Source organism: Urocitellus parryii, chromosome 8 (assembly GCF_045843805.1).
Source record: "Urocitellus parryii isolate mUroPar1 chromosome 8, mUroPar1.hap1, whole genome shotgun sequence".
NCBI lineage: Eukaryota > Metazoa > Chordata > Mammalia > Rodentia > Sciuridae > Urocitellus > Urocitellus parryii.
The window spans coordinates 138,020,081-138,035,967 of NC_135538.1; the positions used below are offsets into that span (position 1 = coordinate 138,020,081).

The 15,887-nt window shown below is 52.4% G+C and overlaps 1 protein-coding gene across 1 annotated transcript in view; it reads left to right on the top strand.

Moving 5' to 3' along the window:
• The window catches only part of Rreb1 (ras responsive element binding protein 1), a 127,283-nt gene extending 114,984 nt beyond the window's left edge, over positions 1-12,299 (top strand). The window contains exons 11-13 of the mRNA XM_077801772.1: positions 3,732-3,893; positions 8,932-9,750; positions 10,458-12,299. Coding sequence (XP_077657898.1) covers positions 3,732-3,893; positions 8,932-9,750; positions 10,458-10,912 — 1,436 coding nt within the window. The 3' untranslated portion in view covers positions 10,913-12,299. The remainder of the gene's footprint in view (positions 1-3,731; positions 3,894-8,931; positions 9,751-10,457) is intronic.
• Positions 12,300-15,887: the final 3,588 nt, after the last annotated feature.

Sequence of the window (15,887 nt, forward strand, 5' to 3'; positions counted from 1 at the left end):
AGCGCTGCGGCTTCGCCTCTCCCGGATCAGCCTCTAGGAACTGCATCTGAGGAGGAAGCTGGCATCTTCCATGTCCCTGCCTTGTTCTCCACACACCTGCCCTCTTCCTCCTGTCCCTCTCTGGCTTTCTCCCAGCCCGGAGCTTCCTGCTGATGGGGACAGTTCCTGGTTCCTTAACCTTTCTCTCCCTGAACTCCTCACCTCCTCAGAGAACAGCACCGCCCCTGGTGAGCCTCTCATCCTGTGCCCTTAAGCAGCTGGTGGAGGACTGTGCCAGGAAACACAGCCAGTCCCTCTTGTCTCTGCCCTCGTTTCTTCCTCCTTCCCTTTGCTCTGGTTCCTCATCGCCCAGGGACAGGCTGGGGACCGGGTGATGTCCAAGTTCCCTCCAGCTCTCGACCCTGAGATTGTCTGGCTTGCTCGCCTTGTCACTGGTGCTTCAAGCTCCTTTTCCTGGCCACCTCAGGGCTCTTCCCACCCGAGACCCTCCTCTCCACTATCGGGCAGCCAGCATCAAGAGTTCAGGTGAATACGATGTCCTCATGCGAGTGCGCAAGGCACCCTGAACTCCAGATGTCCTTACCTTCAATCCAGTCCTGGGGGTGGAACCGAGGCGTGCTCTACCACCAAGGGCCACATCCCCGGCCCTTTTTATTTTTATTTGATTTTACACCTCTGCCAAATGTAGAGGGAAAAGTACCAAAAGGAAGGCACCTTCGCCTCGAGGGTAGAGGAGTTGCGGCGGGAACCAGGGGCCTCGAGCTGTGTTGTCTTGTTACAGAAAGAAAGGCAGCTGCGGGGTTTGCCATCCAGGTCCCGACCTCCCCTCAGAACCCTGGTTTCCTTTGGGAAGTGAACAGAAATATTCCCAGATCTGTGGTCTTGGTCCTGATGGCCAAGGTCCTGATCTCCTTGGCCAACTCGCTCTCCCTGGTCGTGATTGCCCCGGTGCCTTCTGGAGAAGACCATTCCACGCAACGGGTCTCTTCCTTTCTGAGCTGGTCTGTGCAGAGGATGACTGGCCTGGGGTTGGGGTTGGGGGTGAGGGATGACCCTTGGGTACCAGGGGGATTCACTGTCGTTACAGATGTTCTTACAAACTCCCCTTCTAAAGTAGTAACGTGGGGCAGTTACCACATTAATCGAATCATGTGAAACTTTCCACTGTAGGTGACCAGCCAAAAGTGTTTTAAAAACCTGTCTTAAAATACTAAAAGGGCTCAATATTTCTGCAATCCATAGAGACCACTGCTATTTAAAATAGAAGGACATTTGCAATGAAATGAAATGTGAGGTGTTTCTGTTTGTTTTGTTTTTTTGCTTGTGTTTTGTTTTCTGGTCCTGAGGATTGAACCTAGGAGTGCTCTACCACCAAGCTACATTCCCAGACCTTTTTATTTGTATTTTAAGAAAGGGCCTCATGAAATTGAGAGGCTGGCCTTGTGATCCTCCTACTTCAGCCTCCTAAGCTGGGGTTACAGGTGTGCACCACTGTACTTGACTCCATACTGCCTTTTGACATAAAATGTTAAAGGAGCAGTATTTTATTCCTACTTGAAATCCTTAAATATTATATTCAATTCTTAATGAATAGCAAGAAATAATTTGGAAGATGCACCAGTACTTTACAACTAGTTGCAAAAAAGCATGATTTAAAAAAAAATAATAATGTGGGGTTTTTTTAATATACGTTTAGCAAAAAGCACTTGCAAAAAGAAGGGCTCTTCTGAGCAATTGATGGGTTCTCCACTATTTTGTGTGGCTCCCCAAAAGTATACGTACCGTATCCTGGATTTCTGATTCAGCCCTTCCTGGGTTTCCCATAGGGACTTGCACGTCTTAGGCAGGGCTCCACCACGGAGCTACACCCCCAGCCTGTCTGTGTTCATAACCAGCTCCAAAGGAGATTTGGAAGCATTGTCTTAAAGTCTTTGAGCTCAAAAAGGAATAAATGTATTGGATCACTCCTGGCACACAAGTTTGGCCACACTGCTGCTTCAGTCTTGCTGGCCACATGTCTTCATGCCCTGGGAACAGCGTCACCTGGAGTTGTGCAGCCTGGCAGTGCCAGTGGTGCTGCCCCTTCCTTGTCCTGGGAAACCTGCGGCCCTTCCGCTCACCCCAGGTGCCAGGCCTTACTGAGCACTCCAGCAAGCCCCTGACCCTGAGCACTGCCCCAGCCCAGGCTCAGTGGACATTACAACACTAATCTAAACCGAAGGCCAAAGGTCTGTGATTTGTGTCTCCAGGGAGCTGTACTAGCGGCTCTTCCTGCAGGCCTGGACGCTTGTGTTTGGCCCTGGCCGTCCCAAGGTTCAGTACCTGACATCTTTTCCACTATGAGGTTGGACACTAGGATCTACAGTGTGTGACTGGGGGAGAAAGAAGAAATTAGCGACGTTGCAAAGGATGAACCTCCATTTGTTCTCTCCTGAAGCCTGCCTCGTCCACCTCATCCTTCCCCTTTCTCCTCCTTCATCATTCTCCTCCTCCATCATTCTCCTCCTCCTCTTCCTGTCCCACCCCTTCTTTCTCACTCTCCCCCCACACCCGTTTCTCTCCCTACTGGACTTCTCATTCCTCTCCATCCTTCCCTCCTCCTCTGTCCTTTTCCCTCCCCTCTAACTCCCTCCCTCCTCCTCTTTCTCTGTCCTTCCTCCCCTCTTCCTGTTCCCCTTTCTCCTCTCTTCCTCCCCTTTCTCACCCCTACTCCACCAGCCCTTGCCCTCCCATTCATCCACACAAACATGGGACGGTATCAGGAGCTTCACTTGCATTTTGCAACGTGGTGTTTACAGTACAAAAGGAATCCAAATAAAAGGAGAGGATGGGCCGACCAAAGCAGAGACTCCCCTGGGGAGGGAAGGAGGGCCTCTCCTCTCAGCCATTTGCCCATTTGTAGAGCTGGGACTTGGGAGGGGGGGTCCTCTGCTGCGCATCTGTGGGGTGAGCAGACTTGCTTATGTGTGTTGGTCACTCACGTATTTCCAAGCCAGAGTTCAGACCAGGGGGAGCAAAGAATCTTTAATGGGACAAGAAGACCTCCAGGCTCTGCCCATGAGGACCACAGTGACGTTGGGCAGAAGTCACTGCAGTACGTCCCAATAAGTCGCACAGGTGGGGTCCTAGGAAGATGCACTGCTCCTGGCCCCCATGGGAAGCCACAGCCACCTGTGGCTAGAATGGGGACCTGCTGTGTGAACGGGGCACTCCCTGACTTCTCCCATGGGTCCCTGAGGTGACCCAGGGATTCGGGAACCCTCCTGGAGGCCCGAGCCTGTCTCCTCGTCCTCTTGGGGTCCCCAGCATCTGTATTATTCTCCAAGCTAGAAATCACTTGTGTTTTCTTTGTGGTTTAATACAGGTGTTGTCTTACCAGGGTCTGAAATCCCTTCATTCTTATTTTTTGTTGTCATTATTTAATAATTTTAATGCTAATGCCATCACTTTATTTAAACGTATATATCTTGGTTTCACTGTTGAATTTCTTTTAGTATTTTGAAGACAATAGCTCATTCCAGTTCACTCACATGAGGGAAATTTATCATTATCATTCTAGTCATTGGTATTTCTCAGTGTTTTGTTTTTAATGAATTTTGTTTATTAAAAGGAAGGGGTGGAGGGTGGGGGAGAGCAAATGCCAGTAATCCCAAGAGAATAAATCAAAAGCGATTTTTCTTTTTTATTGCATTAGAAAGCCAGATAAATATATATTTTTTTTCCTGCTTCAGGTCAGAAACCCTTCCCTTGTCAAAAATGCGATGCCTTCTTTTCTACCAAATCTAACTGTGAACGCCACCAGTTGCGCAAACACGGAGTTACCACCTGTTCCCTGAGAAGAAACGGGCTTATCCCCCCAAAAGAGAGTGATGTTGGATCCCATGATAGCACAGGTAGTGCCTCCAGGTGATGGAGAACCAGAGAGGAGGAGAGCGGAGGGCGCTGCTCCGGGCTCCGCCGACAGCCGCAGCCAGCTCAGGGCGTGCTGAGGACTAGGAGCGCGGCTCCTGGGTCAGAGGGGCCTAGACTACGAGACGACGGAGCCAGGAGCCCAGGGAATTCGGGAACCAATGGCAGTGCCCCTAGGTGACTTGTGGAAGTGGCTAGGGAAGATGGACACCCTCTTAGCAGAAGGTGGCCTTTGTTCCTAGTGCTGGGCGGTGGGATCTGTGGGAGGTGTACAGTTTTTGTAGCTCTGGGTATGAACACCTCTAAAAGGAATGTGAAACCTTAAAGGTTTGGGGAGCCCCAGCCTCCGCAGCATCCCGGAGCAGGGAGGGGCTTACTGGGACATCCGTGTATTATTATAGGAACTGGGGGTGCTGAGCCCTTCGGGGGGGGCGAGGTGGGGTGTTTTTCTTTTCAGTAACTCTCTTCCAGTAGAAGACTGTCCTTGTTTGAGAAGCACTCTGCATGTCCTTTCTTTAATCACGTCTCTGCCTGACCTGAACCCGGTGTGACTCTCTGTGCTGACGTGTGCTCCTCCCCAGACCCTACAGAGCAATTAACAGCTGCCCACTCAGCTTCCGCCACCCTTCTCCCTCGGCTTCTGTATTTACCCACGTCCTCAGTCCAGTCCTCAGTCCAATGCCCTCCATCGTCCCAGGCTGCTGGGGTGCACCACCCCCAGAACAAACGACAATAGGCTACTGCAGGTCACCACGACTTACAAAAGGAGCAGTGAGGGTGGTGTGAATACTGGATTCGGTTCTGCAGACCTTCAGTGCTTGCCGTCTCCAGATCCCCCACTGCTTGAAGCCAAGCCAAGGTGGTTCCCCCAGCTCTGTTTTTCTGGAGTTTAATTGTGCCTGTGGCTTCTCTTCACGCCTTGAGCGTGAGGGGGTCTGTACAGGTGGCATAGGAGGCAACCCACACTATTAGTCCTTATCTCGGGGTCAGAGGGAATGGGGCACAGTGGAGTGAGTGGGCACCATTTCCAGGTCGAGAACTGATCCCACTGGGGGGAACCGGCCCTGCCTTCCACATACCTCCCACCCAGCCCGAGAGAGATTCCAAGCGCCCTTGACCTGCCCAGCCCTTCCTCCAGTTCAGACCCCGACGGGTAGCCAAGTGCTGGTTTTGCTGACTCCGTTCCCCAGACTCCATTTCCACACAGTTTACCGAGGTCCTGAGTAAAGAAAGCTTTATGATGCCCACAGCACCCTGCCCCTGAAGAGCCCTGTGAGCCGAGGATGGTCTACTTGCTGCCCAAGTGGCAGGAGGCCCGCCAGGCTGCCCACAGAGCTCGCTTTCCTGCAGACCTTCCTGTTAATGTTTAACCCTCGGCTGCCAGGGCACCTGTCGGTCCAGAACGTTTTCTGGCAGCCTGGTTTACAAAGCAGCATGTGATCCTTTCCACACCAGTTCCGAAGGAGGGAAGACAGCTGGTGAAGGGGCGGGAGCTGGGTCCCCGTGTTTTACCAAGTCTTAGAGTCCTCACCGTGTGCCACGGGCTCGCTTTGCACCCAGCGTCCCTCCCATACGGAAGGAAAACCCTGGGATGCTGTTGACCCCAGGGGTGGCTGTGGATCCCCAGATACAAAGCTGAATCAAGATGCACACTCCGAGCTTTGCTTCAGCACCAAAGGTTGGCCTCTGGGCGCGTTTGGCTTTAAGTTCACAGTGACAAGTTTTGGTTTTTCAAGGCCCTGCCCCAGAAGTTGTATAGATTTTCTGTAAAGGGACAAAACTTCTGGGAAAAGAAAAGTCACCGAATGTTGTAATGTGAAACCAGCCGAGAGAAGTTATAGGTCTGGTTTAATTGTGGTCACATTTCATGGTGAGAAGAAACTGAGATTCAGGAGGGAAAGAAAGCAGGTCAGGGAGGCACACAGTCCAGGGACTTCAAGGAGAGATTTACAAACCGGGGGGCATGATGCGGGTTTGGCGGGCTCCCTCCTGGGCAGTTAAAGTGAGACTTTTGAGAAACAGACTATTTTAAAGTCAGGAAATTACCCAGGAAGTTCTCGAGGTTTCTAAGTTTATATGCCTAGACTGCATTTTCTTAAAATCTCTAATATTTCCCAATGTCCATGTGACTTTTTCAGTCCCATAAGATTTTTCGTGAAAATGCACCTCAGATATTTTCCCCAAAATGGTGCTAAAAATGCTATAGTGTGGGGAGCGGCTCTCCCTTCAGAGGGCTGTATTGAATTTGAAACTGAAACTGCACTCTGCTGGGCAGAGGTGCCTGGCCCCCTTTGCCCTTGAAGGATGCCCTCCTTGGTCCTCCTTGGGCGCTGTCTAGAAGAGCCATGGTACAGGCAGCCGGGTAGGACTATAAACATGAACGTTTTTAAACGTTTCCCTTAGTGGTAGTACGTTTGCCAACCCCAAAATCCCATGTGTCCCCGTGGACTGGGCCGCAGTGTTGATCCCAATCATCAGGCGAAGCGCAGACAGAACAGCTCTACCCATCAGATTAATTATTTAGATGATCGTGTCTGCCTCGTCAGGTAGCGTTTCATTTCCAGGAGCAGGAGATCCTTAACTGGAGCACCTAGGAAGGTGTGCGCTGTCCCGCAAGGGGAGCTGTGGGTTCCTTGCCTATCAGGATTTCTTCAGCTTTTTCCCACTGCCCGCACCCCCACCACAGAGAAGAGGGACAGATGGGTGGCAGAAAATCAGTGCTTGCTTTTAAAGTAGCATTGCTTATACAAAGCCATCAGCTCGGCCACCTGTATTTGGCAATGTGAGTGTTGAAGAGGGTCAAAATAGGACCTGGCCTTTCGAGGTGGATATTAGTGGCATGTGAACAGGTTAAGTCTGTTGTTCCCAAGAATCAAAAGTTGCTTGGAACTTGAGGGGCTAAAACACTCCCCCTAGCGGAAGTTTGGTGGAAGACAGCCACACCTCCTTTGTTCAAAGAGGAAGTGAGCAGAGTTCTCCTTCCATTATCCACCCTAAGGAAGGACCTGGGAGTGGAGTGGTGTGGTCTTAGTGTTTCAGAATTCATTTTGATTTTTTTTCTGGGTCTATCTTCTGAAATATGTTCTGTGCAGTTCATTCTTGCACAGGATGTGGTATGTGCCCACGGGCCCAGCCGCTCAGGAGGCCGAGGTTGAGGATTCTTTGAGCCCACAATTAAAGATCAGCCTGGGCAACATGGCGAGGAGCAAGACCCTTTCTTTTCTTTTCTTTTTTTTTTTTTTTTGTTTTATTTTGTTTTGTTGTAGATGGATACAACATCTTTATTTTACGTGATGCCAGGGACTGGACCCAGTGCCTCACACATGCTAGGCAAGCGCTCTACCACTGAGCCACAACCCCAGCCCCACAAGGCCCTTTCTTTAAATTTTTTTTTTTACTGAAAAAAAATAAGAGAAATAGTGTAGGATATACTGGAGCAAAGTGGAAGTAACTAGAAATCAAACCTTTTTTAAACAGATTACCCACAAAGCCAACAAATAAGTTAAGCGCGCTGCATTTTTGTTGTAGAGTTTATCCAAAATCCATTCTGGAGATGCTCTCTATTCAAATATTTCCAGAAAATGAGCATCTGAGTTTTCCTTGAAATGCGCCCTAACGCTGGTGTGCATCTCTCAGAAGTCCTAGTTCTGGTAAAAAAAAAAAAACATGAATCATGTTCCCCTCTGACATGTCTTGATACCCAACAGCAGTCGGAGTAAAACCAAGGCAGTCTCGTGGGTAGAATGTCACAGAGATGGTTGCAGGTGAGCCCCAAACTCCAGGGGTGTGAAGAGCAGGTATCATCTCTGAGAATATTGGGAGAGGCAGTACCAGCTCCTTATCCCAGCCCCAGGAACACCTTGATGGCAGATAATGGGACGTGTGACATTGAAGAGGAGTGAAGGGCCTGGGGTAACATTGTGGGGTGGCTGGCCCCAGCAAGCAAGAATCAGGTTAGGTGCATGAATCTTTGCTCAGTTCAAGCACTGTGGTCGGAGACGGGCGTGTTGAGGGCGTGAACCTCCCATGTGCTGGGAACAGCGGGTTCCGTCTGTCTGACTCCGAGGCACCTCTGAGTGCTTACAGTGATGAACTGGACAGGAATCTCCACCTGACCGGTAGGCCCTGCCAGCTTCTGCCTCACTGTCACAGCACATAGGTCCTCATTCAGTTCTGACCTGCTGGGCGTCATTACAGTTGCCACAGTGCTCTCTCTTCAGAAGGTCAAGCCAGTGGACTTTCCCCGTCTAGTTTTGCTGTGGAGAAAGGACAAATGGGAACAAGCAAGAGGCAGGAAGTGTGAGATGCCTGCAACCCACAATTCCCTGTCCCCACTCGCACCCGCCCCCACAGCCCCTCAGGGCCTCCTGCCTTCCTCGATTGCTCTCCTGGCATGAAGGTGGTCCTCCCCTGCGGAATGTCTCTCCACCCTCCGGTGCTGCAGGTGTGCATGTCTCCTTTTGCCTCTGACCTCTACCTAGAGATGAGCTGGCAGGCGAGAGGGTGTGCGCTATAAACACAGAATTCACGCTCAGGGTCGTTCTCCATGGGACTCATCAGAGACCACGTTTGAGAGGATTGGGAGGGTGGTCCTGTGTGTGATGCATGTTCATATAATTTCTTTGCACTGGAAAGATAACTTACAACTTGGCTTCCTCAACTTCCCTAGTGCCACCAGTCTCTGGAATGCACCCTCTCCTATCTTGCAGCCCTTTGTCTACACTGCCTGAGTCACTCACCTTCCTGGGGCGGGGCAGTGGAGGCCAGGAGGTCCAGACACAGCCAGCCCTGGGAACCTCCTGCAGGGATGTGGAGGCTGGTTCGCCCTCCTTAAGTCTCCAGGTTCATGTTGGCCCTCATGAGGGATGTCAGGGGTGACGAGGATTGGGGATGAGAAATCCTCACTGAGCTTGGGGCCCAGGTCACCAGGGTGGATCCAGCCACGTCCCAGTAGAGCCCTTCAAAGGCACGTGCTTTGTGCATCCCATCTGAGCCCCTTCCCTGCTGTGCTTGCTCACACAGATAGCCAGTCAGACTCGGAAACACTGGCGGTGGCAGGTGAGGTGCTGGACCTCACTGCACGGGACAAGGAGCAGCTGCCATCAGAGGGAGCCGTGGAGCTCAGCCAGGCTGCAGCGGATCCTCCTGTGGAGGAGGCCAAGGCAGAGGCAGCCTCCCCTGGGAAGGGGGAAGAGGAAGGGGCAGAGGAGAAGCAGAAGCTGGAGGAAGAGTGTGGCGTGGAGGTGAGCACTGGGGACGCCGACGGGCCGGAGGAAGACACGGCCAGCAACAAGAGCCTGGACCTCGACTTGGCCAGCAAGCTGATGGACTTCAAGCTGCAGGGTGAGGCGGGCCCCGTGGGCAGCCAGGGCTCTGCCCAGCAGGACCAGAAGCACGCCTGTGACACCTGCGGGAAGAGCTTCAAGTTCCTGGGCACCCTGAGCCGCCACCGGAAGGCTCACGGCCACCAGGAGCCCAAGGATGAGGAGGAGACGCAGCCTGCGGAGGGAGAGGGTGCTGGCGGAGCAGCCGAGAGGCCGCCATCTGCCCCTGCCTCTGAGCCTGAAGAGAAGCCCACTGAACCCCCTGAAGTGGAGCCAGCCCCAGGCACCAGGGAGGCCTCCGAGGAGAAGCAGAACGAGGAGACAGAGGGCCCCTCTGACGGGGAGGGCACAGCCGAGAAGAGGTCCTCAGAGAAAAGCGACGATGACAAGAAACCAAAGACGGACTCCCCCAGGAGCACGGCCAGCAAGGCGGACAAGAGGAAGAAGGTCTGCAGCGTGTGCAGCAAGCGCTTCTGGTCCCTGCAGGACCTCACCAGGCACATGAGGTCCCACACAGGTGAGGAGGGCCCGGGCCACCAAGGGGAGATGGGGGGACCCACCTCGGTCCCAGAGCAGTGACAGAGTCAGAGCCCCAGGCCCCTGGGAGAGTGTAGGAGAGTGAGGTGACCTGGGCAGGGCCATCCGTCCTTCCCTCCCAGAGAAACCCTGCCAGGCCCTGTGGGTCTCCACCTTCCTCCCTTCCCAGCTGCGCCCGCGGGCCACCCGCACCCAGCCAGCCTCCGCACCGTCCGCTGGGCCCTGTGCTCGCAGCCAAGAGCCCCGGGCCCGGCTCTCAGCAGGGCGAGGTTCTGGGCTGCTGACAGGTGCTGTTCTCAGCTGTTGGCCGCTGGGTCTCTGAGCCTTTGGGAAATTCCACCTTGGAACACAGAGATCTGTGCTTTGACTTAGGCGGAGCTGCTGTCCCCATGGGCCCCGGAGAGGACCATCCTGGCCTTCCACGAGATGCTTTTCCCTGGGCCAGTTCAGACTTCATATCCGAGGCTTCTGCTTCTAGGATCTTGGTTTCGGGATCAGCTGTAGAACTCCTGGGCTGAGAGGAAAGGGGAGGGGATGCGGCCCCTGGAACTCCTGTGTCCCCTGCGCCCAACAGGAGGGCTGTCCCTGAGTGGGGGAGTCCTGGCCCTGGGTGCGCTGTCCTGACTGCCGTCGGGGAGGCAGGGCAGTGGCCTTGGGCTAACAGACGGATTTCTTCTCCCTTCTCAGGGGAAAGGCCCTACAAGTGTCAGACCTGCGAGCGGACCTTCACCCTCAAGCACAGCCTGGTCCGGCACCAGCGGATCCACCAGAAAGCGCGGCACGGCAAGCACCACGGCAAGGACAGTGACAAGGATGAGCGGCCCGAGGAGGACAGCGAGGACGAGTCCACCCATAGCGGCAACAACCCAGTCTCAGAGAATGAGGCCGAGTCGGCTCCCAGCACCAGCAACCACGTTGCCATCACCCGGAGCCGCAAAGAGAGCTTGGCCAGCGCCGGGAAGGACTGCGGCCACCGGGAGGAGAAGGGCCGGCCGGCCCCCAAGGAGCAGGCAGCGGGCGACCCCGACCCCGAGGGCCCAGAAGCCCTGGTGCAAGACCTGCTGGAGCTGTGCGGCAAAAGGCCTGCCCACCCCGCGCTGGCCCCGGCCGAGGCCACCTCCCAGCTGCTGGGGATGGAGTGACATCCTGCCTCGCCCTCGCACAGACAAGCCAGCGGAGCCCAGCGTCTCAGAGCTGCATTTCAGGAGATTTCGTCATTGTCCTTCGGCTGTCGGGAGGAGCCAGCGGGAGGCAGGAGGAGCCGAGCGGGCCACCGGCCCTGTGCCATAGCCTTGCGGGCGCCCTGCAGGCCGCAGCACGTGCCGATTCCAGTGCCTTAACTACTTACGGAGCCTCCGTGTCCCATGGGGGTTGTGTTTGCCCAAAACGACTTTAACAAGACAGATATTTTAAAGAATTGTCTGGGGAGGACCTCTTCATTTAAGCATTAATGTTACCCTTTGTATCGATGTGTGTGAGCTTGTTTCTGTGAATCTGTGACAGTCCTGTTTGTTCTGTGAGCTGGAACAGGAGGAGAAAAACGCCCTGGGATACCCGTAGCCAATAACTGGAAGAAAATGATGTGAATTTCATAATTTCATGTAAATAACCAGAGGGAAGATGGATGTGATGTGATTTCTCAAAGACCTTCCTTTTTCTTTCTTTTTCCCTATTTGCTCCGTGGTGGAGCCGATCTGGTCCTTGTTATTAGGAAATGTGGTCGATGAAGGTTTCCAAGGCGGCTCAAGCCAAAATCAGGAAAGATCTCTAGCTTCAACCTCATATTTGTTTCTACTCTTTCCACCTTAGAAATAGTTACTATTCAAGTTCCAAGACATCCATTCTTAATCTACAGAGAAGAGTTACCTCCCCAACAACTTAACCTATGGAAAACGTACCTGGATGTTGTCTATTTGATTTTCCCCCTTCCCATTAGGTATATGTTATTATTATTATTAATATTAATATTATTATTATTATTAGTTCATCAGTTTGCTGGGCTCTGCAGTCAGCAGAAACAAGTGGGCAATATTTGTCCTGGGAGACCTGCGTGGCCACCCCCAGGTCCCCACAGAACCTGCCCCTGCCGGTTCCTGGGCACGCTCCGGTGACAGCTCTCTACTGTACTCAGACAGGCCTTTCTTCCGCAGCTGCAGACTCCAGCAGGGGCCGGCCCCCGGAACACAGCTGAGGAAGGCTCGGATCGGGGAGAGCAAGGCTGCACATGCGGCAGGGAACAGGCATCCAAGACACCGGGCCAGGCCCGGGGGCGCCACAGGGGTGGTTTTTGAGGAAGCCAGGTGGTGACAGTCCTGTCACTTGTGAGCAAAGTATCCCAGTCTTCCTGCTAAGCCCAGTCCAAGCCTTGTCCCCGGCTGTGCTACTGTCATTAAAAAGTGAGGAAGTACTACTACTGGTAATAAAACTACATGCAAGGGTTAAGAGGAGAGATTTCTATTTACCTTCCTGCGATGTGGGGTTGGTGCTTAAAGACCCATGTGGTGTCACTAGTTCCTTAAGAGGCCCGAACCGCTGGGTGCAAAAAGGTGGGATTCCTTTTATTCGTGAGCATTCTGTGCAGACAACAGACTTCCCTCACTGCAGTGAAAACGATAGGTCCTATAGCGCTGACCTTGTGTCCAGCATCCTGCCCTTGAGCCGAGCCCCTAAGGACACCCGAGCCGTACTGCTGCCGGGGGCCCCTGCTTGCTGCACCCTGTGGAGCCTCTGGCCTTTCCCTGGGGAGGTGCCCCTCCACTGGGCCTCTCCCCGCTGGCCCCTTGTGGCTCCACGGGCTCTTCCTTGGCTTAAACCTTGCACAGAGACACATGCCCTTTTGTTTCCATTTCAGTTTCCAGTAGCTAAGACCCAACCACCCTGACATCAAAGGAAGGTGGATATTCTTGAAAAAATAAAAAGTGATATCTTTGCATGTGAAAGGAAAATCGTTGAGGTATATATGATTTTTAACTGTATTGGGATATATGAACCAGTTTAAAATGCGGTTTTATTGACTGTAGAGATGAATGCAGATCAGAACCAATGATCCCTTGGCCTTCTAAGTTGAAACCAGTTCATGCATCCCTTAGTTGTTCTTTTTTTATTATTACAGCTGTTATTGTTATTTTTGTCGTTATTATTATTTGGGGTTCCTTGTGTTTTGTTTTTCTTTGCAGCTCTCCACACTAAACTCGCAATATTGTGGGGAGAAGCCATGACTAAACTACGCTGCGGTGAGATGTAGCAGGGGTCAGCCCCCCGCCACGCAGGTCGCCGGGGCTGCAGCTCGCAATAATCACTATTGATCTAAAGCTTTATTTAGCCTTGATCTGTACCCTCGTAGTCGATAAGGTCTTGCCACATTTTATTAGTGAGTTTGACAAGTGTATTATTTGTTTGTTGTTCTGCCCCCCTTTCCCCTATATTAAACTGTGAAATTTGTGATTTGTGTAAACGCTGGGTGAATCATAGCTTAGTTTGCATGTCCAGCTAATTTGTTCCTATACATTTTGTTTGATTCTCTTTCTCCTTCTCTCAGGGCTTTTACATATATATATATATATATATATATATATATATATATATATATATGGATCTTCTGAAAAGTTTTTTGAGGTGCAAGTTTTTTTTTTCTTTCTCTGTGATTAATGGACACAATGCTGAGATTCAATCACTACATGAAACACCTGGCTGCGTGAACAAAAGAAACAAAGACCCCAGGGCTGTCTTCCACGCAGCTCTGGGGAAGCTACGTGGCAGCCGGATGCCAGTTTCAGACAGATTCATCATACGTTCGTCTCTTTCCTCTCCTCTCTTTCTTCAAGAAGGAAGTTGATCCTAGTGATTTCAGCCCATGCATTAAACAGGAAACAATAATAAATGTGTAGATTTCATATTTTTCTAAAGGGAACTTAAAAAACTGCTGCTACATGTTATGTACAAAACTGGTTTATGCCACATGAACAGAGAATCACAAGTTTGGTTTTGGTACTTTTTGTTCCTCTTTGTACTCAGTTGTATAGAACTTCCAAATTCAGAATGAAAAGAAAGCTGTTCTGTATCAAACCATCTAAGCAATAAATGTTATATTTTAAAAACGGCAGTTTGCCCGTCCCGCTGTCCTGTGATTTGCTCTAATCCTGTCCCCAAACCTACCGCCTGCTCCACGCGGGTCACAGGTATCAGGTGCCTCCAGGAAGTCGCAGGCTGCTTGCTGCCCACGTGGGCCATCTGCGGGAAGCCTTGTGCCACAGGAGCGACTTTTGGAAAAGCCACTTGGCCGAAGCTGTGGGCACTGCCTGGAGAGAATGTGGACAGGTGGGAAGTCCGCGGTGACGGCGAGAGCTGGGGGGACCCTGGCAACCGCTCCCCACCGTCGGTTATCCACAGCTGAGCCACGGTCTCTCTGCTGGGCCTCCATAACTCTTTTCCTCTCCCCCAACCCAGTTGCACAGGATCGAGTCCACACCCGACGGAAGGAGAGCTCTGGGAGCTCAGAATACAGCAGGGCAAGCGGGTTTTAGCCAGGGAAGGGGACAGTGACTCCAGGGCTGGTCAAAGCCCACGTGGTGGGGCATGTGTCACTGCAAAGTGGCAACAGGTGAAGTCCTGGACCTGCTGCCTCGGGAGTGTTTCTTTAAAAGCAACCCCAGGGGGAGCTGTCAGGGGAGCTGGCGGTAGATGGGCTGCACACTCTGACCATCCTGTTGCAGTTTTTTGTTTCTGTTTCATTTCTATTTTGGGGGTGGGGGTTGAACCCAGGGATGCTGTACCACCAAGCTACATTCTCAGCCTTGAATTTGGAGGTAGGATCTCATCAAGTAGCCGAAGCTGGCCTCAAATTTGCCATCCTCGCTCCTTAGCCCCCCATGTGGCTGGGATTAGATGGGAGAGTGCCCTGTACTTCTGCCAGATCACAGCTGATTATAGCCCTGTGGTCCCCGAGCCTTCCAGGCTCCTCTCTGGGCCACACACCCTGCCCCCACCAGGCCCTGACACCCACAGAACTCCGGGCGGGGGAGATCATGAACAAGCACTTGCACAGGGACAGCCCTCGGCTGAGAAGGTAGCAGACATTTGCCCTTGCGGTGAGCGTGAAGTCACTGTCCTGACAGAATTTGGCTGCAAGCCTGGTCCCTGAAGACCAAGGGCTTGTGGGGTGTGATAAACACGGCACTGTAGCCCAGACCCCAGCCACCTGGCTGTGCAGAGAGAGCACAGTCCCCAGGGTCAGGGTGACCTGGGAGAGGCATTGAGGAATGAAAAGACTGGACGTATCTACAGTTCTGCCTCCTGTTACCTGGAAAGGAGGCTGCTGTTGATGCTAAGCAAATGTCCTTGCTGTTTCTGGTCGGGAGGAGTCCAGGCTGATTCCAGGCTGAGCTTGGTGGTGTCTGTCTGAAATCCCAGCAGTTTGAGAGAGCGAGGCAGGAGGATCGCGAGTTCAAAGCCAGCCTCAGCAACTTAGCAAGGCCCGAAGCAACTCAGTGAGACCCTGTCTCTAAATAAAATACAAAAAGGGCTGGGGATATGGCTCAGGGGTGGAGTGCCCCTGGGTTCAAACCCCAGTACCAAAAAAAAAAGAAAAGGCTGGGGTCCCAATATCACCTTCAAAGAACCACCCCCCACCCCCCCCACCCGTGACCTAAAGAACTCCCGCCAGGCCGTACCTCTTAATCTTAAGTTTTCCTCCACCTACCAAGAGTGACACAGGCTGGTGACCAAGCCTTTATTTAACACACATTTTGGGGGACATCATCCAAACCACTGCAGTGTTTTTGGCCCACAGGTGACCACCAGCCACTCTGTACCTGTAGATTTATGTCCAAGCCAAGCTGTTCTGGTGGGTCCTTGGTAGTTCAAGCCGCCAGAATAGCACATCTTGGTGTTTGTGATAAAATTTACCGTCTTAGCCTTTTTAATCCTACAATTCGGTGGCAGACATCTCCACCATCCAAACCAGAACGTTCTCTTCGACCCAGACTGAGGCTCTGCACCCACTGAACACTAATGCCCCACTTCCCCCGGCCCACCCACCCCTAACACCCCCATTCTGCTTCTGTCCCTGTAAGAGGACTCCTTTGGGGACCTCTCATGGGTGGAAAGACCATCACACGT